The 23409-nt window shown below is 33.3% G+C and overlaps 6 protein-coding genes and 2 pseudogenes across 6 annotated transcripts; all 8 read left to right on the forward strand.

The window, feature by feature from the left end:
- The first annotated feature begins 534 nt into the window (after window positions 1–534).
- Window positions 535–4975, forward strand: LOC120275106 (probable 4-hydroxy-tetrahydrodipicolinate reductase 1, chloroplastic). The gene is given in 9 exon segments (XM_039281603.1): window positions 535–839; window positions 2518–2755; window positions 3131–3264; window positions 3357–3431; window positions 3675–3776; window positions 4170–4279; window positions 4513–4600; window positions 4681–4701; window positions 4703–4975. Coding segments are annotated over 9 exon segments (1002 nt in total). The 5' UTR covers window positions 535–653; the 3' UTR covers window positions 4751–4975.
- A 1919-nt stretch (window positions 4976–6894) lies between these two features.
- On the forward strand, window positions 6895–9287 carry LOC120275401. Its single transcript, XM_039281956.1, has 3 exons — window positions 6895–7082; window positions 7719–8145; window positions 8807–9287. Exons 1-3 carry the CDS (start codon window positions 6941–6943, stop codon window positions 9168–9170), a joined length of 933 nt encoding a protein of 310 aa, XP_039137890.1. The 5' UTR covers window positions 6895–6940; the 3' UTR covers window positions 9171–9287.
- A 1036-nt stretch (window positions 9288–10323) lies between these two features.
- On the forward strand, window positions 10324–11299 carry LOC120276295. Its single transcript, XM_039283016.1, has one exon. The coding sequence runs from the start codon at window positions 10377–10379 to the stop codon at window positions 11223–11225; it is 849 nt and encodes a 282-aa protein (XP_039138950.1). The 5' UTR covers window positions 10324–10376; the 3' UTR covers window positions 11226–11299.
- A 1037-nt stretch (window positions 11300–12336) lies between these two features.
- On the forward strand, window positions 12337–13017 carry LOC120276297 (annotated as a pseudogene).
- Window positions 13018–14045: 1028 nt separating this feature from the next.
- Window positions 14046–14591, forward strand: LOC120276226 (dirigent protein 4-like). The gene has a single exon (XM_039282948.1). The coding sequence runs from the start codon at window positions 14046–14048 to the stop codon at window positions 14589–14591; it is 546 nt and encodes a 181-aa protein (XP_039138882.1).
- A 1648-nt stretch (window positions 14592–16239) lies between these two features.
- On the forward strand, window positions 16240–16785 carry LOC120276227 (dirigent protein 4-like). Its single transcript, XM_039282950.1, has one exon. The coding sequence runs from the start codon at window positions 16240–16242 to the stop codon at window positions 16783–16785; it is 546 nt and encodes a 181-aa protein (XP_039138884.1).
- A 1946-nt stretch (window positions 16786–18731) lies between these two features.
- Window positions 18732–19293, forward strand: LOC120276228 (annotated as a pseudogene).
- Window positions 19294–20301: 1008 nt separating this feature from the next.
- On the forward strand, window positions 20302–20848 carry LOC120276229 (dirigent protein 4-like). The gene is given in 2 exon segments (XM_039282951.1): window positions 20302–20781; window positions 20783–20848. Coding segments are annotated over 2 exon segments (546 nt in total).
- Window positions 20849–23409: the final 2561 nt, after the last annotated feature.

A 23409-nucleotide genomic window follows, 5' to 3' on the forward strand; every position in this document is an offset into this window, starting at 1 on the left:
ATTTGATTTTTTATTATGTCATTTATTATTTAATAAAATAAATTTTAAAAGTTTTGTCATAATTTTGTTATAATTTTGCTTGAGGCCTATTTTTCCTAAGACAGTCACACACGTAAAAATATATCTCAAAATAACTATGTTAATCAAAATTATTTAATTATCATCAAACCCAAAATAAAAAAAGAATTTAAAAAAAACACACTGTCTCCGTACACAGCTATATTTACACTGTTACACATGTTTTTCATAATATAAACATCTCTTAATTTTTTTTAAAAAAAATTAAAACAAAATTTATCCTAATTTTCAGTCTATTATTTTCATACGATTGGCCTTTGGCTAACCGCTAAAAAAGTTCTAACCTTCATCAATGTACTTTGGTGAAGAATCCGAAGCAAAGTGTTGGATTTGGATCCGAAGACCCGATATCTAACAAACCCGAATCCGACATCAATGAGCCCTGATATCGGGTTTAGGATCTCGTTTAGAAGGATCCGACCCGTTTACGCTCTCCATTGGAGACCTCAACGCTGTGTTTGTCCTCAGTGCTCGCGCTTCTCTTCGTGGTTTCTCCCTCTTTAAGAGGGGGAAAGAGGGATTAGGGTTAGGGTTAGGGTTTGAGAGGTGCTTCCCTTGCTTGGTTTTCCTTGATAATGTCTTCTTCGTTGCTGCCGCAGAGTGCGGTGATTCCGCGAAGTGCGCATCTTCGATATTGGCGGCTGATATCCCCTCAAAGGAACCAGATGATGAGGCCGAGCTCGATCGTGTGCTCCCAGGCTACTGAGAGCTCCCATAAATCCATGGCAGTCGGTTCTTCAAGCGTTTCGTTTCCAATCTTGGTATGTTCCTTTGTTTGGTTTTGTTTGACATTGAGCTCATTGGCTACAATGTTCCTGTTTTCTGTTTAAATTTGAGATTTTTGTTCTGTTATCAGGAAGATTCAAATGTTATTTTAGCAAAGAGACTTTATTGCAAGCTAGACATCATAAATTTTCAATCTTTGCCACCATTTGGGTTTAAAATGATACAGTTCCATTTTCGCTGCTATTTGGTTTGCTAATGTTTTTTTTTCCTAGCGTTTCATCCATGAATTTGATATATATATTTGGCATGTAGTCATGTAGACTCATGTTCAATGGATTATTCTTTGGAAGTTTCATTGTATCATTGTAGCACGTATCACCATTTTCAACAATAAATGTTTTTACCCAAAGATTGAGGGTGGGACACAGTTCCCGCTCTACACTGTGTCCGACAGAGTATATGAATATTTTCTAAATTAATTGCCTATGCTAGATGTTGTTTCTTTTCTCCAATATACTGTCTCTTAGGCATTTCTACAAACACATGTAGTTCATAACAACATAGTCATGAAATCCCTATTATAAGAGCAGAGACAAGAAGCTGGGGGTTACAAACAAAGTTGAAGAGCAATTCTATCACTAATACACGAGAAACCAGAGGATTGCAAGCATAAGAATCAAGATTTGAAGCCATAGATATAAGTATACTAACTGTGATAGATATCTATCACTTGAAAAATGTAAAAGCATCTGGTCATTCTCAATTCTGGAAAACCATAAAGCCCACGGGAAACTTTTGGATTATTTGTCAATGCATTTTAACAGCCCAGAGACACTGGTTATACTAGATGAAATTGGCCATCATGGCCTTTTTTATTTGAGTTACTTACTAAAATTGGCTTGTTTTATTTGTCTACTGCAAAGGAACAATATAAATAGAACATCTATTACATACATCTCTTCTAAGAAGATGCTTCAAAAAGATTCAATGGCCAGCAGTTCATAATGAAAGTATGAAACATATCAAGAAACATAATGCCTTTGAGTTCCCTTAAGAGAAATGGTATCATGGAAGATGGTGTTTGATAAAAAAAAGATAAAGGAAAAGAAATCTAATTTATTGAGCTCTGCTCCAGGACAAGAAATTGAACTCTTCAAACTTTTAATCTCTCTTTTAAGGATAAAAAAAATTATAATAACTTTAGAGAAAAATAATAGGATATTATTTGAAAAAGTTCCACTTTCCTAATAAATGTAGCTGCTTTTAAGGTTTTTCCTTCTCTTAAAAAATAAATAAAATAAATAAATAAAAAAATAAAAGTTTACTTGTAAGGTATAATCACAATCACAGTTGAACACAACCATAGAGTGTAGAAACCACCCACCCACCCCTCATTCTTCTCCATGGTTGGGAGCTGGCCAACACCCACCTATCTGGTGTGCTTGGTGTCAGCAGTCCCTGGAACTGAGGTGGCAGATCCACCTCGATCCACCTCTGCATGGGCTTGCTCAGTCCCAATGGTGTCAAACTCACCTGGTCACATCTGTACTATATTTACTTCTAATCAAATTAAAGTTATTATTTAAGTATTATCATTTGCAGAAAAGATTGAATCCTAAGTATTTGTTAAGTAAAGTTACTGATTTTCAGTTGCAGGTGAGTCTGAATTGCTATGAGAGAACATTTTTCATATTTGTGTTTTGTTCTTTATAGGTGAATGGCTGCACTGGTAAAATGGGTAAGGCAGTGGCAGAAGCTGCTGTTTCTGCTGGACTTCAATTAGTGCCAGTATCATTCAGCAGCCAGGCAACGGCTGGCAGAATTGTTCAAGTTGGAAGTAAAGAGATTCAAATTCATGGGCCTAGTGAAAGGGATTATGTTTTTGCTTCTATTATAGATGAATTTCCAGATCTTATAGTTGTGGACTATACTGTGCCTGATGCAGTAAATGGTAAAAATAAAATATTTATTTCTTTTTTCTTGTTATTTCTTATGATAACTGGTGATCCTATTAATTGTTTTGCCCCTTTTTGCAGCAATAGTCAAAGTAAGATCTTAATTGTAGTGTCATAATGCTTGATGTTTCATGTTAGTTCCCTTAATTTTGATCATTCAGTGAATTCTGATGTTATAGATAGCACAATCCAAGCTAGACCTGTCAAACTTATATGAGCATGTACAATTTGAATAACAAAAAGAACAATGACTTTATATGGTTTGATGTAACCTTCTTATAAACTCTTGTTAATACAGATGTGGTTTCTTTTTCTCTTAGATTTCAATTCTAAATAAAAGAATAAAATAAAAATGTTTCTGTGTTCTACAGAAAATGCAAAACTTTATTCCAAATTAGGTGTGCCTTTTGTAATGGGCACAACTGGAGGAGACAGACAGCTGTTGCATAAGACGGTGTACGATGCAAATGTTTATGCAGTCATTTCTCCACAAATGGGAAAACAGGTTCATTGTCCTATCAGCTCACTTAAAAATTGTTTTCTTATTGCTGCCTTCTCCATAGTTGTAAAAAAAGGTACCTTCTTTGCTTTTTATAGGTTGTTGCATTTCTCGCTGCCATGGAAATTATGGCTGAGCAGTTTCCTGGCGCGTTTTCAGGCTATTCTCTAGAGGTACCAGAACAATTTCTGAAGTTGATACCCTAAATTTTGAGTGCCCTTTATCCTTGAATTTTTCATTGAAAGTTACAAGTTCTTTGGATGTATATCTATTTCAAAGAAGCCATGTACTAGAGCTTTTGTATCAACACATTTTCAAGAAAATAATTCTCAGGAAAAGAGAACAGACCAAGTTAGTTGAAAACTTAGAAGCCTTTGATATTTTTCACCTTGTTACTATTCAAAATTTATCAACAGGTGATGGAGTCTCATCAGGCAAACAAACTAGACACATCTGGTACTGCAAAAGCTGTTATTGCATGCTTCCAGAAGCTTGGTGTTTCATTTGATTTGGATCAGGTGCATAATCCTCATCATACTATTTCCTTTGCAGGTCAACTGTTGGCAATGTAATGCTGGTTTACAAATTTTCTTATTGACTCAAGGAAGATCATCTGTAGCTTAGTGTGCATGTAGCTCTTTGGATGATCTTTTGCCTTCTTGTCCAGTTGGTGTAAAGTTTTAATAGTGATTTTCATTCTGCAATCAAGTTAGACAATTACTTGCAATGTATAAATTATAATTATATATCCTTTCTAATGCACTTCTAATTACTACAGATTATAGAATAATCATGAAAGTGGATGTTTTTAAGTTTTATTTCTTAGTTATGCAGTTTCACCACCATTGTGTCTTGTTATTTATGATTTTGATCTGGATAGACTTATATCATCTATGCTTCTCTCCAAACAGGTCCAACAAATCAGAGATCCAAAGCTACAGGTTGATATGGTTGGTGTCCCTCAAGAGCACCTGTCTGGCCATGCATTTCACTTGTATCATCTCACATCGCCGGACCAAACGTAAGTATCCATCCCACATCTGTTACCTGCCAGCTTTTTACTTGCTCAAACTCCCCGTTTGTACATACATAACAATAATGACCACACTATGACGGTACCTAGTAAATTGTTAAATAATTAATCAGAAAGAAACCAAGATAACAGGTGTACAATAGATGTTTTACTTTTTTCCACAATTTGCAATATTCCTGCTTTTTCACTAGATTGGCTCATAAATCTATGACTTTCTTCAGAGTTTCATTTGAATTCCAGCATAATGTATGTGGAAGGTCGATTTATGCAGAGGGTACGATTGATGCTGCCATTTTTCTGCATAAGAAGGTAATTTAGACGCGCATTATGCCTTCCTTTCATTTATCATTTCCCGTTACTGCTCAATATCGTGTCTCGCTGTTATACAGGTCCAGTCTAAGGCTGACCAGAAAAATATACAACATGATTGATGTCCTTAGAGAGGGTAATATGAGATGATAATATTTTTGAATTTTGTAGCAAACTAGAATTATATTTTTAGCTCCTTTTTTTTTTTTTAATTTTTGTTGAGGCTTTTTCAAGGTGATTTAGAGCCATTGTTGGCAGTTAATCAACTCCTAAACATTCTTCTTTTGCAATGTTGACCATGTAAGTTTTGATAATTTTTCTCATGATACTTTTGATGTTTTGCTTGAGTCTGGTTAATGTAAGAAAATTTATATACGCGTCTCTTTTTCCAAATTTGTTTGTGTTGTTCTTATTGTCCTGAATGTTTAACTTGTGCATATACCAAAATTTATATATATATATATATATATTAATAACAAGTGTTTTTGGATGAAGTGTATATTATTGTCCTGAATATTGAACTTGTGCATATACCAAAATTAAATATTAATATTTGGTGATTGTGGAATTAGTTTTAAATAATAAATCTTTTTTGGATGAACTGTATATTATTGGAGAAGGCAAGAGACATGGTGCGCTCTTTGTTTACACTTAATCGTAAAAATAAATATGAACAATTGATTATTATCATTGTAATAAATTATTATTATTATTATTATTATTTTTAACAAATGCAATAAATATATATATATATATTATCAAGAGTGTGAACTATCATCACTTACGTCGGTGCATTCTACTGGCTGATGCAGAGATTGGGTTTAAATGATAAATATTTATTATATGCTAATAAAAATGGATCTAAAACAACCATCAGTTTTTGTCATTGGGTTATACATTTTCTCCTTCTAAACATAATTATCAGTAAAGTGTGAAATCTACAATCAATCCAATGCTTGTATGAACTCACAAGAATCAAATGGAGAAAAAGCAAAGGCATAAATAAGCCGTCTTCATAAAGGAAATGGGCAGAAAGAACAGACCCATGCCATGGGCTCATTAATGCAAACATAATAAATAAATAAATATATATAATAATAATAATAATAATAATAATAATAATAATAATAATAATAATAATAATAATAATAAGATAAGCAGTTTGACACTCACGGTCACAAGTTAGCTAGCCGTTGGGAAGATCAAATCCATGTGTACCTTGCTTGCTTTGAATTCATTCACTACGTTGTCAAACCATTTAATAAATAAATAAATGTGTAAGGATCTCCCATTTTCAATAGTTCCCCACCTTCTCTTTTCTTCAATCTTCCTGCTTTCTTGCAATCATTGCTAATGAACTTTATTTGGGAGATTTAAGATGTTTAATTCTTTGATTTAATCATCTCAAGTGTCTTACCAACCCTGGCTACAATCTAAAAAGAATTTCTTTAATTATTTCTCAAGCACAATTATTATTATTTTTTTCCAATTACGAAACCAAAACACTATATATATAATATATATATTTATCTAAAAGTTTATCAATTACATAATATCTTTTCCTTGGCCAATCATGATGGGAAGACGGTGGAGTAGGAGCTAGCCCAATTAGCTGGCATTTAGTTTTTTTTTTCCTGACCCTCAAGAGTTTTGTGTGTGATCCTCATTCTCATTTTGTTTTTGATTTGTAATATTTTTCTTTTTTGTTTTTATGTTTTTTTCTTTATAGTCTGTTTCTATTTCTGGAAGACTGGAATATTTGTTTTTTGTCATAATATTATACTTATAATTTGTTATGTGCTGTATTTGCTATTTTATTTTGAATGAATCTTGCTTATCCATTTTTTAAAAATGTAAAAATGTAATACCTTGTACTGCCCCATGCATGCAAAATGAAATTTAAGTTCTACTTCATTTACATCATTACATTCATAGACAGTGAGCCATATAAATGCTAATTAACCAATTCCTCTTCCCACCCATGTGCATCACCTAACCATCACCAATTACCCATTTCCATTCTCAAACAATTCTTCCCTCTCTTCTCATTCTCCCAATTTTCCAAATAATTTCCTTTTTTTAAGTTATTATTACCTTCATATCAAAACAAGAGAAACCAGTGAAATACAAGTGACCAAGAACAAGTGAGATCTCTTTAAAATAATAATAATAATAATAATAATAATAATAATAAAAAGAACATATCACCAGCACATATTAAACTGGGACAGGTGAGAGCATGAACCATATTTACTACACTTCATCTATCTCCTATTTATAAGTTATAACCTCCAACACCTTCCTCACTCTTCTCACTTTTCTCTTTCACCTTCCTCATCAATGGCTCCACTCTTACTACTCTTCTTTCTTGTCACTGTTCCGGCATTCACTGTTGTTAATTGCAATACAATGGTGAGTGGTACCGTATTTTGCGACCAATGTTTAGACGGCCGTCTCTCCTTTTTCGACTACCCGCTTTCAGGTAATATATATATATATATATTTGATAAAATGGATAAATTATAATTTTATTAATTAAAAATAAAAAATAAAGTGGTAAATTTGTTGCTAGAGTTTTTATTTTATTTATTTATTATTGTGCATGAAGAGAGCCACATTATACTTCAACTTTTAAATAGTATAAAATAAGAGTTATTTTCTGACTTCCTAAAATTCATCTCATATTCAAATTGAATGTATATTTTAAAATAATAGTCCGAGATCCAAATCGTCCTAATCAGATGTCATTACTGAAAATTTCTATCTCTTTTTTATGCTTGTTATTTTTTGTTTAATATTTTTTAAGAATGTCTAATCACTTCCTGTAGTTATTTTCCAATTTATTATGTGCTTCATTTTACCTATTTTCTTACAATTTAAATATATAAGCTATCTTTTGCTTTTAATTGTAACTTATACAATCACATAAATTTTTTTTCTATGTTCTATCAATCAAAGTTCTTTTAAAATATTTGCTATTTTTGAATATTTATTTAGATACACACACATTCTATTAGAAGTTATAAAATAACAAATTTAACTTTAATTAATTAATTTATTTATCTTTTACTTACAAAATTTAAGTAAATATGAATATATAAACCCTGGTCACTTTTAGGCGCCAAAGTTGCAGTAACATGCAACGGAACTGTACCGGGGATCACCGGAGAAGCAAACAGTAACTGGGCCGGTAACTGGGCGGTGAGGTTTGAAGGGAGGCCGGACCTGAGTGGTTGTGAGGCCAAGGTGGTGGCGGCGCCGGCCGGATGTCCGGCGGCGGTGGCGCAGGGGAGAGGGCTGAGCTTAGTGTTTGACATGTTTGGAATGGAGCTCTATGCTGTTGGTCCTTTGTTTGCTCAGCCCACTAAGCCCATGAGGCTTTGCCGCCGTGGAAAGCCCTCTCCGGCACCGGTTTTTTGGCCTCGGCCGCCTGTTCAAACGCCAGCGCCACCGCCTCCGCCGCCGCAGATGCTGCCGTTGTTGCCGCCGCCCAACGGCTCGCCGGCGCCGGTGCCTTTCTTTGAGGCTTCTGCTTGTCCTTTTTAGTATGTGCTATTCTTCTTCTTTTTTTCTGTCTTTATTATTATTATTATTATTATTTTGTTTATTTATTTATTTTTGGGTGAAGTGTTTATTTAGTTATTTATTTATTTTGGGAAAAGTTTTTAGTTTTTGGGTTTTATGAGGGGTTCGGTGAGAGGAGTGGTTCTTGTGAGTTGGGGTTTTAATGATGGAATCAAAAGTTATGGGCAAAAGAATGTAATTAAAAGGATAGAAAGGACATGGTACGTTATTTCAAATTTTTTTGAATCTTAATAATAGTGCGCATATATTGAAGTTTTTATTCAATTTTCCAAATTATACCTTTGAAAAAAATGATTTTCCTATTTCCTGATTTTTCTGAATTATTATTAATTTACTTGGGAAAATATTTATAAATTTTCATATGAAAGACTTGGGGAGTCCTTTAATTGTTTCTCAATGTAAATTTATAAAATGTGAAGTTTTTCTTTTATGTTTAGCATAAAAGTAAATTAATTATTATTATTAAATAAAAATCATTTAATTTATTTAAATATCATTAATCATGAGATTTTATTCCAATATAAAAATTGCACTTCCACCTTAAAATAAAATAAAATAAAATAAATATAGTTTCTTCACATACTAATTAACACTAAAATTTTTCTCCATTTTATGATGAAGCAAATGGATGATGCCGGAATACAAATGTTACTGGAAAGTGTTGCAACCAGAGATGCCGGTGGCACTGGCTTTCGGCCCGGTGGCTGCCGGAAAGTATGGTACTCGCATGACCTTATGGCAAGGACTTCATGGAAGGGGTGACCTTTACCAAACCCTATTAAGGGAAGGGATTACAGCATTGTTGAACTCTTACCATAGTGCCACCTTCCTCTACCCTACACTCACTGTTATTAGTGACATGAACTTGGCTTTGCTTGGCTCTCAAAGGCAGGCTCTTACAATGGCACTTAGATTCAGGAGAGCCAATTCTGGCTTTGTTTCAGGTCATAACTTTATCACATGCAATTTCAATGCTTGTTCTTGATGTGTGTTTTGTTTTTGAATTTGTGATCTTATGGTTTATATGTGGGACTAAAATGTATTTTGGATGAGGGTTTACTTATTGTCATATATATTATTATATATGGAATAATGTTAATTATATGTTAGTGGAAATATATTTGTGGTGTTTGGTTTGGTTGATGATGATATCATGGTTTTTTTATAATTGTAGAATATGATTTGGAAATACCATGTATCTTTCAATTATGATTTTTGAGAATTTTCAATTATTATTTTTATTTATATTTTATTTGTATTTGGTTTGTTCTTTCAACCATGCACAGAACTTAATTTGAGAAATTTTTTTTTGGACATTTGATGTATGAATTTCAGGTATTATAGCAAAAGTGATTCTATTTTTAATTATCCCATTTTTATGCAATAAAATTATGCTATTTATTTGTCAACGGATGTGGTGGAGTACTAAAAGTATTAGGGGGTGTTTGGTTTGAAGGAAAGCAATGGGAATCATTGCTTATAGTGAGGAAACCCTTGTTTGGATGTGGAGTAATGGGAGTGAGAGAGGCATGGGTAAGGAGTGAGAGAGGCATGGGGGAGAGTTCCCATGCCTCTCATTTTTGAGAGGAGTGGGAGGGGAATGAGGGTTATGATGGGATAAATATCAATGGAATACATACAAAGGGGGAAAAGCTTTATAATAGACTTTTTCCTGAAAATCTAATTTTTCATTTTTCTCTCTTTAATCTAATAACTAAATTGGTGTGTATTATTACTTTTGTACACAAAATAAATCCAGATTTTCTATTACAAAAATAATAAAAATAAAAAATTTAATATAAGAAATTAAGATTAACTGATAAAGAAAGCAAATATTTGATTAGAGTGAAACAATACAAAAACTTAATATATAGGACTTCCCAACAAAAAAAAAATCATCTATTTCACTTGTGCCAACATTATAACAAATAAATACACAATTTTATTCATTTTCCTAGTAAAAAAATAAATAAATTATATTTTCACTAATTACATGCAACTCTCCATTACATGTACATACAAGTGACCTCATTGAAATAAACCTAACCCTCTCTTCAACTAAACCCTTCCTAAACCTCAAATAATCCTCTCCTAATCCACGTGCAACCCCCCACGAATGATCACTTAGCAAAGTTGCCAACCAACTCCACTTCATACACACACTACAAAACCCTAATCACACTTTGCATGCATGCATTGCATTGCATTTCATTTCATTCTCAAACAAACAAAGAAACTGATTATCATCATGTCCTACTCATCCTTCATCTTCCTCATCCTCTTCATCCTCCCTTCCATCCATGCAACCATCCCTTCAGGCACCATCCAAAGAACCACCAAACAACAAATCCTAGCCACCGTTGCTCCCACCTCCGGCCAACCCTCGCCTTTCCTCTCCTCCCCTTCCGGCAAGTACACCGCCTACCTTGTTCGGCATGAGACCGCTCCCGGTGCCGGTGGCTTTGGCAATGACTTCTGCTACATCCAAGTCCAAGAGACCAGCTCCGGTCAAAGTCTCTGGGAATCAGAGTGTGCTCCGGCAAGCAATGAAAACACTTGTGCACTTGTGTTTGATGATAATGGTCTTGAAGTGTTTGATGGTAGTAACCCAATTTGGGACACTGGTGCTGAGTCTGCTGATGATAATCCATTGGAATTGTTGGAAATGGTGGATGAGGGTGATATGAGGATAAGAGATCAAATTGGTGAGCTTGCATGGAAGGCAAGTGATGATCCTAGAGCAAACCAGGGTTGTGGTGAACCTGGATCACCGGGTTTGGCTCCGGCGATGCCTCCATTTGCCGTGCCGATTGGTGGTGGCAATAACCTCCCTTTTGGACAGCAACAACAACAACAACAACCACAACTACAACAAGGACAGCAGAACTCTGGAGCTGCGTTTAACCAGGAGAGTGGTGGATTGAATGGACAACCTCTTGTAGACAATACTGCATTTTTTAGTGGGAGTTGTAAGAGTGTTGAGCTGAAGGTGATTGTGGTGGTGATGTTTTCATTTTTAGGGTTAGGGTTTGGATTTTAATGGGGTTTTAGGGTCTGTATGTGGTGGTGTGTTATTGGTGGTGTTTTAAGTGTGCTTGATGGCGTCTTTCTAAAGTTTGTGTTTGAGGGTTGCACTTGCATACCATTGTCATGATCTGTTTTTATTTCTATTTATATTGATCAAATGAATATATATGAATATTAAACTTTGGTCAAAATATATATGTACGAATATTATTCAGAAGTTGTGATAAGAAGACATGTATATATATATATATATATATTTTTTTTTTGTGCGATAAGCAGAGTTAGTGATATAAGTCAAGGAATAGACAAATATGGAGTTGCACTAATTATGGTGGCTTATTGATCTTTTAAAGATAAAATCCTCTTGCCATGCAATTCTGGAGGGTAGTAGTGCATAAATCTCTCACAGAGGACCCGGAGCTTTGTTGTTTGAAGGACTTAAAACTCAAAATCTCTCAAATACTAAGCATGTGAGAAACGGTTGAATTATATATGACTAGTTTCTCACATGTATATAAAATATATTCTAATTGTGCTTGATTAGAGGGAATTTTATATATAATATATCTCTACATAATAGAGAGAGTTCTTTAATTTGTAAATTAAAAAAAATCCCTTAATTAAGTTAAAAGCTAGCTCCGTATCTGAGCTGTCCTAGAGAAACAATTCAAGTGAACCATCAAAAAGTCAAGTGTCCACCTAACCACTAGAGATCCATAACTTAATAAAAAAAAACAAAATAAGACTTGATTTGATTAAAAGTGTTATCATACACCCACAAAAATCATACCAAAACACAATAAATAGTTTTCCTTTATCTAAAATCGCCTTCATACTTAAACTTACACTCCCTAAATTAATTATATACTGTAATGTTATGCAAAACGTACCTCTATATATACCCAATATATATAATTTCACTTAATCCTCCCAAAGTTATATGAAAACACACTTTCATAGATGTAATAATTTCAAGTTTATTTGATGTATTATTTGATATATCTCTGCGTGCAATCAACACTGGTTTCGATAGGAGTGTATTCTTTCCCTATAAAGAAAAGCTATCAAATTGATCGTCCTTCTATATATATATAAAGAGAGAGAGAGAGAGAGAGAGAGAGAATAATGGATGCAAGCTTTCTTCTTCTCCTTCTTGCTCTCTTTGCAATCACCTTGGTAACCCAAGGCCATGCAACAGGCTACTTAGGCAAAGAGAAGGTCACAAACCTCCACTTCTTTTTCCATGACAGCATCTCCGGCGACCACCCCACTTCCGAGCTGGTGGCCCGTCCAAAAGACACCATTGTTAAGTATGGTAACCTCCTGCCCTTTGGGACAGTGTATGCCATCGATGACCCTCTAACTGAGGGCCCTGACCTTAACTCAAAGGTGGTAGGACATGCACAAGGGCTTTACGTGTCTGCAGGGCAGGATAAGCGTTTGCTTGTCCTTGTGTTGGACTTTGGGTTCACTTCAGGCGAGTTTAATGGCAGCTCACTCAGTGTGTTTTCAAGAAACCCAGTGCTTGAAACTGACAGGGAGATCGCCATCGTCGGTGGCCGGGGAAAGTTCCGGTTGGCTCATGGCTTTGCAGCTAGAGCTTCATACTCACTCTTTTAACACAAGTGCTAGTATTGCTGTTGTTGAATATAATATCACTGTTTTTCATTATGAATGAGTGGTTTAAATTTATGCATTGATTCACATGTTTATGGTTCATGTGGTGTTGCTTAATTTTAGGGTATGTAATTTTAATTTACTGTTCTTCATCATGAATAAGTGAACTTAATCATGGTTTTCCATGAATGACATGGATGGTTATGGCTTTATTATTATTATTATTATTATTATTATTATTATTATTATTATTATTTTATTAAAAGGTTATTTTTGAAATACAAGTCTATTGGTCTTAAATCATTCCAAAAATATTTTGAACATTTGAAGAGAAAGAGATTGGTATAATACCCTAATTGGTCCCTCTACTTTTCTCTCTCTAACGTTTTAGTCCCTCTACTTTAATTTTGTCTTTTTAATCCCTCTACTTATAAAAACGGGTAAATCAAGTCCCTCCCCCAAAACGGCGTCACATGGACCGTTAGCTTAGGTTGACGTGGCAGTATAGAGTGAAGTTCCTAATCATACACACACACAGAGATCTTGGTTGTCATTCATGGATGAACATAATTAATGTAACGTATTTAGGACCATCAGGTCTCGCTAAATCTAACTGAAGTTTCTACAACTAATTCTGAAATAAAACCTCTTAATTTTTTATTTTCAAGTTCCTTAAAGATCAGTTTGGAACTTTGGATTTATTATTTTTCTTTCATAGATGTTTAATTTATTAAATAAATATTTTTGAAAAAAGAAAACAAATTTAATGAAAATTATTTTTTAAATAAAATTAAAAACTTATTTAGACAGTGAATCTAATTAATTCAGCTTTGAATAAAGAACTTGAAGGTGGTTAAGACTAACATATCATTGTTGTTCGCAAAGGTAAACAAGAGCAAAGTCAAACGTCCACCAGTGAAAAGACACGTAACTTATGTACTTGTTTTAAAGGCTAAAACCATTGACTATTCATACCAATGAGCATCCTCTCGTCCCAACAAGTACAAGTTCAAAGTTCAATATTGGCAGCCAACACTAAAATATATAGTTTGCATGATATCACTATCAACATAAAAACTAATTATCAACTTGTAATATTAAAAATAAAATAAAATTTTCCAATTCAAACCCCTATAAAATCACAGCATGTTATAGCTTTTGATTAAACACTCATAAACGTACAAAAAAAGATCAAAGAGAAAAAAAATTAAAAGAGATGGAGAGGAGATCTATGTATGGAAACCTAGTTGTTTTTATTACTATCACATTGGTTTCTCATGCATGCCATGCATACTTAGGCAAAGAGAAGGTGACAAAACTCCACTTCTTCCTCCATGATACCATCTCCGGCGACCACCCCACCACCGTGCCGGTGGCTCATCCTAATGGAACAGTAATTACACCTGATAATTTAGTGCCCTTTGGTGCAGTGTATGTCCTTGATGACCCTCTCACTGATGGCCCTGACTTAAACTCAACTGTGGTAGGACATGCACAAGGGTTTTACGCGTCTGCAGGGCAGAAGGATCTTGTACTCGTCGTTGCTTTTGACTTTGGGTTCACTTCCGGTGAGTTCAATGGTAGCTCCATCAGTGTGTTTTCAAGGAATCCTATTTTGGAAAGTGATAGAGAAATGCCTGTTGTTGGTGGCCGGGGGAAATTCAGGATGGCGCGTGGGTTTGCGAAGCTTAAAACGTACTTCTTCAATGCCACTAGTGGCAATGCTGTGGTTGAGTATAATATTACTGTTTTTCATTATTAGTTAACAGCTTGTGCTGTGTGTTTTCATATTCTCATGAATAATTGGGTGATTATTATAATTTGGTATCATGTGCCACTTTTTGCTTGTTTTTTTTTTCTATGAAATATAATGTTTGTTTGGTTGTATTTTTTTTATCTAAAATTTTTAAATATTATAATTAAAACAAAGTCTGATGCACGATTGTTTTTCTCGTATCTCAATATTATAACAAAGCTGTGAAAATATCACATATGCCTGACACTGGCATAAGTTCAAAATGACAAAAGTGTGTATTTATATATATATATATATATATATTGTGTGTTTCATAAATGATTGTTCTCATATGTATTTTTTTTCTCCAAAATTTCATTTTAATTTTATTTTGTTAAAAAAATTAATTATGTAATAATTAAATAAAACTAAATACGGTAGTTATTGTAAGCCTTTTCTAAATAAGCATGAGAAAGTTAATCTCAATTGAGTTTTTCACAATCTCAAAGATGTGGTTAAGTTAAAAGATGTGGTGTACCTGCAATTAATTCATTTCAAAGTTCAAACCATCCTTGACCATCAAACACCATCTTAAAATAGAGATTGACATTTAAAATTTGCAAATCATTCACCAAAATTTATTTACATGCAATAACTAATTAACATGAATGTATGTTATTCACAAAAATAAAAGTATATGGCAACTACTAGATAGCTTAATGGAAGTCATCATGACTGTTAGATGAATGATGTAAACTTGAATCTTTTGACCACCGTATTATACAACATTGTATAAATATATTTATTTATAATTACAATTTTGTTAAGAAGCAGATAATACAATTAAAGAGGAGTTAAAGCCTTTATGAAAGAGATGAATGAAATACCGACACTTGATCGTAAGATATAAAAAATCATATTTTCCCCAATTATTTTTTATTAATTTTAAATTATTGATATCTATAACATTTCTAGTTAATTTTTTTTTATTTGTGGTTATTAAAATTTTCATTGATGACAAGCATGAGAGATATAGATAGATAAGAGAGATTATAATTAAATATATAGAGGGAAATTGGGCAGGTAAAAATGTAATTTGAATGATTATTTACAAGTTATACATAATACTATTTTTTTTACCATTATAATCTTTAAAGCCATTAGTAGTCTCTAAAATTTTTATCATTGATATATAAACCAAAAAGTTCATTTTCCGCTTTAATTTATACAATTTTTTTTTAATTTTTGACTTTTACAAGATATAAATCCATTCATTTTACTTGTCTTTATCTAATATGATAACATATCTTATAAAACACTCAACTCATTAATTTTGTGAATTCAATTAAAAATCAAACAAAAATAAAATTATATATAGTTGACTGATTAAAAAAAAAATTTATATTTAACCATTTAACCCTAATTAATAAAAAATTGCAAGTCAACCAACTCGACCCTAATTATATTTTATAACAACATACGAATATTCAAGCGGGGCGGGTGGCTGGTGCCATTAGAAAACAACAGCTATACACTCACCAACTAAAGAAGAAAGCTGCAAACCTTATCATTAAACTATCCATTTCCTTCACTATATATATATATATAGGACAAGGGGATTAAGCATAACCAAAAGCAAAAAAATAGATCTAGAAATAAGATGAACAAGAGAAGAATGAAGAATGGAACCCTTCGCCTTCTCCTTCTCTTTGTTCTAACCCTGGTTTCACTAGGCCATGCACACTACTCCTTAGGTAAAGAGAAGGTCACACACCTCCACTTCTTCTATCAAGAAAACCTCATTTCAAACCACCCTAGTGCTGTGCTGGCTGCCAAACCCAAAGACACCACAGTCAATGCCTCTAATCTTGCACCATTTGGGGCAGTGTATGTCCTTGATACACCTCTCACTGAAGGACAAGACCCAAACTCAAAGGTGGTTGGAAAATTACAAGGCCTTTCAGTGTCTGCAGGGGAAGACAAGGCTATGGTTGTGTTCATCGTGGACTTTGGGTTCACTTCCGGTGAGTTCAATGGTAGTTCTATCAGTGCGTTGTCAAGAAACCCAATATTGGAAACAGATAGGGAACTTGCTATTGTTGGTGGCCGTGGGAAGTTTAGGATGGCACGTGGGTTTGCTAATCTACATACAAATTATATAAATGCTACTTCAGGTGTTGTTATTGTCGAGTATAATGTTACTGTTTTTCATTATGAATAATTAATGCAGCTTGATGATCCTGAGAGTTTCATTGTATGTTTCTTGTTTTCTTGAATAAATTCAATTAATGCTTGTGAAACTCACTGAGTTGCTTGTTGTTGCCATGAATTAAATGGTTCCTCTCCATAGCTCTGATGCCACAATGTTGTGGAGCAGTTTGAGTGTTTCGTTAATTTATGTGTAATTAGTGAAGAGACAGTGCAATGCAATATATGATAATCACTATATAGAGAATTAATTCAGATCTAGCTAGAAGAACAAGTTTCTTATATAAAGAAATATGAAAATCTCAGCCATTTGATTAGGAAAATTCACACAAGCTCAAGAAATCAGGAAAATCAATAAAACATAGATAAACCTTTCAGAAATAAGATATCAGACTTTATATAACTCTGTTTCCTCTAAAACTCAATACAAAAAGAGTTGAGATCACGAACAACAACTTTCTTATACAAAAGTTTGGATAAAAACTCACTCACTTTTTGTATAAAAACTCACTCACTCAAGCAGGAAAATTCATACAAAAAGAGACTTCACAGAAACATAATCAGAAAAAACATCTCATAGAGAAAACAACAATTAAAACAACCCTTTATACAAACTTCGGTGACTGAAAAGAAACAGGTTAGTCATAACCCACACGTCTGAACCTGATCAACTCCACCGCTCATTCATCCAAACACCTGTTTTGCCTTGAACTAATGACACTATCTGTGATGATCAAATCTCAACCGTTCATTGATTCTCAAATCCTTTGCTTCAGCAGCTGCCTCGAACTTACTCCTCTTCTCTGATGCACTGCATCTCAGCCGTTGATTTACTTCCACCAAAGTCTAACGAACTTAACAACAATTCAAACACATGAAAAGACAGTACTGCCCTTCCAATCCAAACTAAAGACACCAGGACAAATACAGCAGTAGCAAACTTGATTCTCTACTCCAATTCTTCTTCAATTCTCTTCAGATTCAATCACAACTAACAATATATAGTATCAATAAACGTCAACACATTTCTTCATTGTCATAACCTTAACACACGCACCAAATGACTGAATAATAGTTCCACATAAGCTGCCACTTAATCATCTACATGTCTGCCAAGTCATCAGCTTTAAATGATTCTTAATGTTACTGTTTTCTTATCATGAATGTATGAGTGATGCTTGAACCTATAAAACTTGTGAATGAGGACAAGGAATTGTTTGATTTCGTGATTTGCTTTTCTTCTTCGTATATGATTTTGATGAAGACTTTTGTCAACTCCCTTAAGAGTTAATTACCGAAAGTCTATTTAAGCCGATTTTTAATATTTCCTCTGCTTTCTCATTGTAATTAACATGTTCGTAGAGAACATGATCAAGAAGTAGAGAACCTTCATCTAAGTTGCTGTTGCAGCTGTTGTTGTTGTTGTTGTTCTTATTAATATTAATATTGTTATTATTATTGTTATTATTATTATTATTATATAATATTCAAATAATGGGGAGTTCATATCTTGAATTCACACAATTAATTAGTTGTCAAAAGTAAATAAAATTATATAATTGAGGATTAGAATAAATATTTATTCTCAATCGTTTACTACTAATAAAAAACATGCAAAAACATGCAAGTGTCACAAAACTAAGCTATCGAAATAAATAAAAATATGCAATTGAGAGTTAGAATAAATATTTTTTCTTCTGACCCTGTTTAAAAGAAAAGGAAAAAAAATGCAATTGCTCAATACCAACCGTGCGTCATCCATTGACTTTTTTTGTTATGTAGCAACTAACCAACATGGCCAGTGCTTCTTGGCAAATGGTCTATATACAATGCACCAAGGGGGAAAAACAGTACTCCTGGCCAGTCTTTAAATTAAATTATCCCTTTCCTTCACTATAAATATATAAAGACAAGGGAGGTAAGGATGACCAAATTAAGGCAAAGGAATAGAGATACAAGATGAACAACAGAAGAATGAAGAATGGAACCCTTCTTCTTCTCCTTCTCTTTGTTCTAACCCTGGTTTCACTAGGCCATGCACACTACTCTTTAGGCAAAGAGAAGGTCACACACCTCCACTTCTTCTACCAAGAAAACCTTAATGGAGACCACCCTACTACTGTGCTGGTTGCCAAGCCCAAAGGCACCACAGTCAATGCCTCTAATCTTGCACCATTTGGGGCAGTGTATGTCCTTGATACACCTCTCACCGAAGGACAAGACCCAAACTCAAAGGTGGTCGGACAAGCACAAGGCCTTTCAGTGTCTGTAGGGCAAGATAAGCCTATGTCTGTGTTCATGGTTGACTTTGGGGTTCACTTCCGGTGAGTTCAATGGTAGTTCTATCAGTGTATTGTCAAGAAATCCTATATTGGAAACAGATAGGGAACTCGCCATTGTTGGTGGCCGTGGGAAGTTTAAGATGGCACGTGGGTTTGCTAATCTACATAGAAATTATATAAATGTTACTTCAGGCGTTGTTATTGTTGAACATAATGTTACTGTTTTTCATTATGAATAGGTAATGAGCGTGATTAATTAACATGAGAGTTTCACTCTGTGTTTCTTGTTTTCTTGATCGTGAATAAATTCAATGCTATTAATAAAGTACCTATATGTCATAAAACAAATATTTCCAAATTAATATATATATATATATATATATATGTATGTTTTTTTATTTAAACTTAATCTTAATTTTCAACTATAACTATAAAATTATAAAATCAATCCTCTCCCAATGATGTTCCCCTGAAACAAACAAAAGTTGGTTCATGAAGTCAAAGTTCAGTTTGGAGGTTGGAACTTCTGATTTATGATAACTTACTATTTTTATAAAATAACTATACTGCTATCCATATATATATATATATATATATATATATATATATATGTCTATATGCTTGTTTTTATTGATTTAAACTCAATCTTAATTTTCAACTGTACCTATAAAATTATAAGATCACTCCTGTCCCAATGATGTTCCCTAAAACAAACAAAAGTTGGTTCCTAAGTCAAAGATCAATTAGGAGGTTGGAACTTTGGATTTACTAAATTTTTTACCACAAATGTTTAATTTATTAAATGAAATCTTCTTGGAAAAAAAACATATTTAATAAAATTATTATTTAAAATAAAATTTAAAACTTATTTTGATAAGTGATGAACCTAAAAAAAGCGTTGAGTAAGAAAGTGGTTAAGACCTATATATCATTGCTGTTTGTTAAGTTAAACCAGAGCAAAGTCAAACCTCCACCAATTCAAGACACGTATCTTACGTACTTGTTTTAAAGGCAACCATTGACTATGCATACGAATAAGCTACCTCTCCTCTCAACGAACACAAGTTCATATTTCATTGGCAACAAACAGTGAATATTTAGCATGATGATATCACTATCGACCCAAATGATTAAGCATCAACTTTTAATATTAAAAAAATAAAAATTTCCAATCCAAACCCCTATAAATTCACAGCCTGTTATAGCTTTGAAACACTCATAAACTTACAAAAGAGAGAGAGAAAGAGATGGAGAGGAGATCAATGTATGGAAACCTAGTTGTTCTTATTACTATCACGTTGGTATCTCATGCATGCCATGCATACTTAGGCAAAGAGAAGGTGACAAAACTCCACTTCTTCTTCCATGACACCATCTCCGGTGACCACCCCAGTGCCGTGCCTGTTGCTCTTCCTGAAGGAACAGTGATTAAGCCCGGTAATTTAGCTCCTTTTGGTGCAGTGTACGTCGTTGATGACCCTCTAACTGAAGGCCCTGACTTAAACTCAAAGGTAATAGGACATGCACAAGGGTTTTACGTGTCTGCAGCGCAGAAGGATCTTGTACTTGTTGTTGCTTATGACTTAGGGTTCACTTCCGGTGAGTTTAATGGTAGCTCCATCAGTGTGCTTTCAAGGAACCCTATTTTGATAAGTGAAAGGGAAGTGGCCATTGTTGGCGGCCGGGGAAAATTCAGGATGGCACGTGGATTTGCAAAGCTTAAAAGCGTACTCCTCTAATGCCACTACCGGTAATGCTGTGGTTGAGTATCATATTACTGTTTTTCATTATTAGTGAGATGTTTGTTGCTCTATGTGTTTTAGTTTTTTCATGAATAATTATTGTGGTCTTATGTATGTGCCACTTTTTTTTCTTAGGAAAGTTACTTTTCGATGGAATATATAATGTTGATTTGGGTGGGTGTATTTTATTTATCAGAATTTTTTTAAATATTATAATTAAAACAGATTATTTTGGCGTTTGTTTTCTCATGTTTTTTCTTGTATTACAATATATTATAACAAAGTATGTGAAAATATCACATATAGCACCTAATTTAGCATAAGTTCAAAATAACAACAGTGTGTCTTTTTTTGTATATATGTTTCATGAAAAACTGTTTCCATATATATATATATATATATATATATATTCAAAGATGCATTTTAATTTTATTTTCTGAAAAAATTACATAATAACTAAATAAAACTGAATACGATTTTTAATAATAGCCATGCCTCTTTTTATGAATATAAACAGTCTAAACAGATCTGAACCCGGGATGTCATATATACGTATGAGAATAGTATAAAAAAATCCCAGGATGAGCGTGATGCAGTATGAGAATCCCTTTTTTATGAATGCAGATTTTTGTGGCGCCATCGTGCAGTAGTTATTGTAATCCTTTTCCTAAATCAGCATAAAAAAGTTAATCTTACTTGAGATTTACACAGTGTCAATTAAAGGTGAGTTTCAGAAGATGTGATGCACATAACATTCATTTCTGACCATCCTTGACTATCAAACACCATCCCCACCACGTCTTAAGATTGGTATTGACATTTAAAATGTGCAAATTAAATATTTCACCAAATTATTCGTCAAGGATCCCCATATTGGAAATAGATAGGGAACTTGCTGTTGTTGGTAGTTGTGAAAAGTTTAGATGATACGTGGGTTCACTAATTTGGGCTTATGGTGAGTGTAACTATTAGTGTTGTTATCATCGAGTATAATGTTATGTTACCATTTTTCATTATCAGTAACTATATATATATGATGATCATGAGAGTTTGATAAAGTGTTTCCTTGAATAGATTCAATGATGTAATGTTATTGTTTTTTATTATGAATGAGGAAGACTTTTTTTATTTTTTATTTTTTATTTTTAGTTTTTATTTTTAATAAGTGCTTGCAGGTTTTTTCTGTTAAAAAAATGCACAGTAATTAATCAACATTGTGTGACAGTGGTTGCATCATATGAATTTAAATGAGCTTATCAATAGTTTATTCATCATTTGCCAATATAAGATATCATTGTCAGCAAATGAAAGTATACCAAAAAATAAAAATAAAAAATAAAAAAAAAATGAGATTTTACAATTTAAAAAGAAGATTTTTTTTTAGATTAAATATCAATTAGGGGTGTTGTATATATATATGTACAACAAAGAATAGATTATTACTGCCAACGACCATTTGGTCTATTGGCATCGGGTCCCTTGCGTAGGGTGTTCGCCTCGAGTGTCGAGCGTGGCTCCCCGAGTTCGATCCCCTTCTCACGTAAGGTGAGGGCACGGTTCGGTGGTGAGTGCGGCTCCCCCACGTGTTCGTCCCTTGGTTCCGGCGCTTGTCGTCTTTCTCAAAAAAAATAAAATATATATATATATATATATATATATTTTGGCCCTTTGATCAAGTGTACATACATATATATATATATACACACACACGGCTGATGACCTTTAACTGAGGAACCTAACCTAAAGCCAGTGGTGATAGTCTTTGGCGAGGTTATTGGGTTCATGTCCAATGTTAACAATAAAATTATAAATATTTCTTATGGAGATATGTCTCAGGTGAGATACATTAAAATTATGATTGAAGAAATTTAATTTTTTTATTTATAACCACTTTAATTAATCACTATTATGTGTTGTTTATTAACTCCAAAACTCTAACCCACAAAATATATTGTAATCTCAAGATTAAAAAAATATAAATAAATAAAACCAAATGTATGCATTTCTTTCGTGAAAATTACTATGAAATTAAAAAATCGATCTTCTCTTAGCAACGATTTTCCCTGAAATAAACAAAAGTTTGGCACATAAATTCAAAGACCAGTTTGGATTTATTTTTGCTCTTCCACAATTGTTTAATTCATTAAACAAATATTTTTCACAAAATAATTTAAAAAATATTTTGATAAGTGAATTTAAAAAAGATGAACTTGAGGTGGTTAAGACCTACATGTCATTGCCGTTCTCGTCAAGTTAAAAGCAAAGTCAACCCTCAACCAAGTCCACAAGCATATACACTTGTTTTAAAGGCTAAAACCAAAGACAACTAGTACGACTGACTCCTCTCAACAAAGACAAGTTCAAAGTTCATTGGCATTTGGCAACAAACAGTAAATAGTTAATTAGTTATAGCATGATATCACTATCAACATAAAAACTAATTATCAACTTATAACATTAAAAAATTAAATTGTCAAACATACCCCTATAAATTCACAGCCTGTTATAGCTTTTGATTAAACACTCACAAACGTACAAACGAGAAAGAGAAAGAGAGAGAGAGAGAGAGAGAGATGGAGAGGAGAGCAATGTATGGAAACCTAGTTGTTCTTT

Source organism: Dioscorea cayenensis, chromosome 14, assembly GCF_009730915.1.
Source record: "Dioscorea cayenensis subsp. rotundata cultivar TDr96_F1 chromosome 14, TDr96_F1_v2_PseudoChromosome.rev07_lg8_w22 25.fasta, whole genome shotgun sequence".
In the NCBI taxonomy this organism is placed as follows: Eukaryota; Viridiplantae; Streptophyta; class Magnoliopsida; order Dioscoreales; family Dioscoreaceae; genus Dioscorea; species Dioscorea cayenensis.

Bases quoted from the DNA above. Each gene is read 5' to 3' on its own strand.
- LOC120276295 (XM_039283016.1), top strand. From the start codon at position 10,377: ATGCATTGCATTGCATTTCATTTCATTCTCAAACAAACAAAGAAACTG.
- LOC120276226 (XM_039282948.1), top strand. From the start codon at position 14,046: ATGGAGAGGAGATCTATGTATGGAAACCTAGTTGTTTTTATTACTATC.
- LOC120276227 (XM_039282950.1), top strand. From the start codon at position 16,240: ATGAAGAATGGAACCCTTCGCCTTCTCCTTCTCTTTGTTCTAACCCTG.
- LOC120275401 (XM_039281956.1), top strand. From the start codon at position 6,941: ATGGCTCCACTCTTACTACTCTTCTTTCTTGTCACTGTTCCGGCATTC. The intron at 7,083-7,718 runs GTAATATATATA...GGTCACTTTTAG, and splicing joins TTTCGACTACCCGCTTTCAG to GCGCCAAAGTTGCAGTAACA. The intron at 8,146-8,806 runs GTATGTGCTATT...TTTATGATGAAG, and splicing joins GCTTCTGCTTGTCCTTTTTA to CAAATGGATGATGCCGGAAT.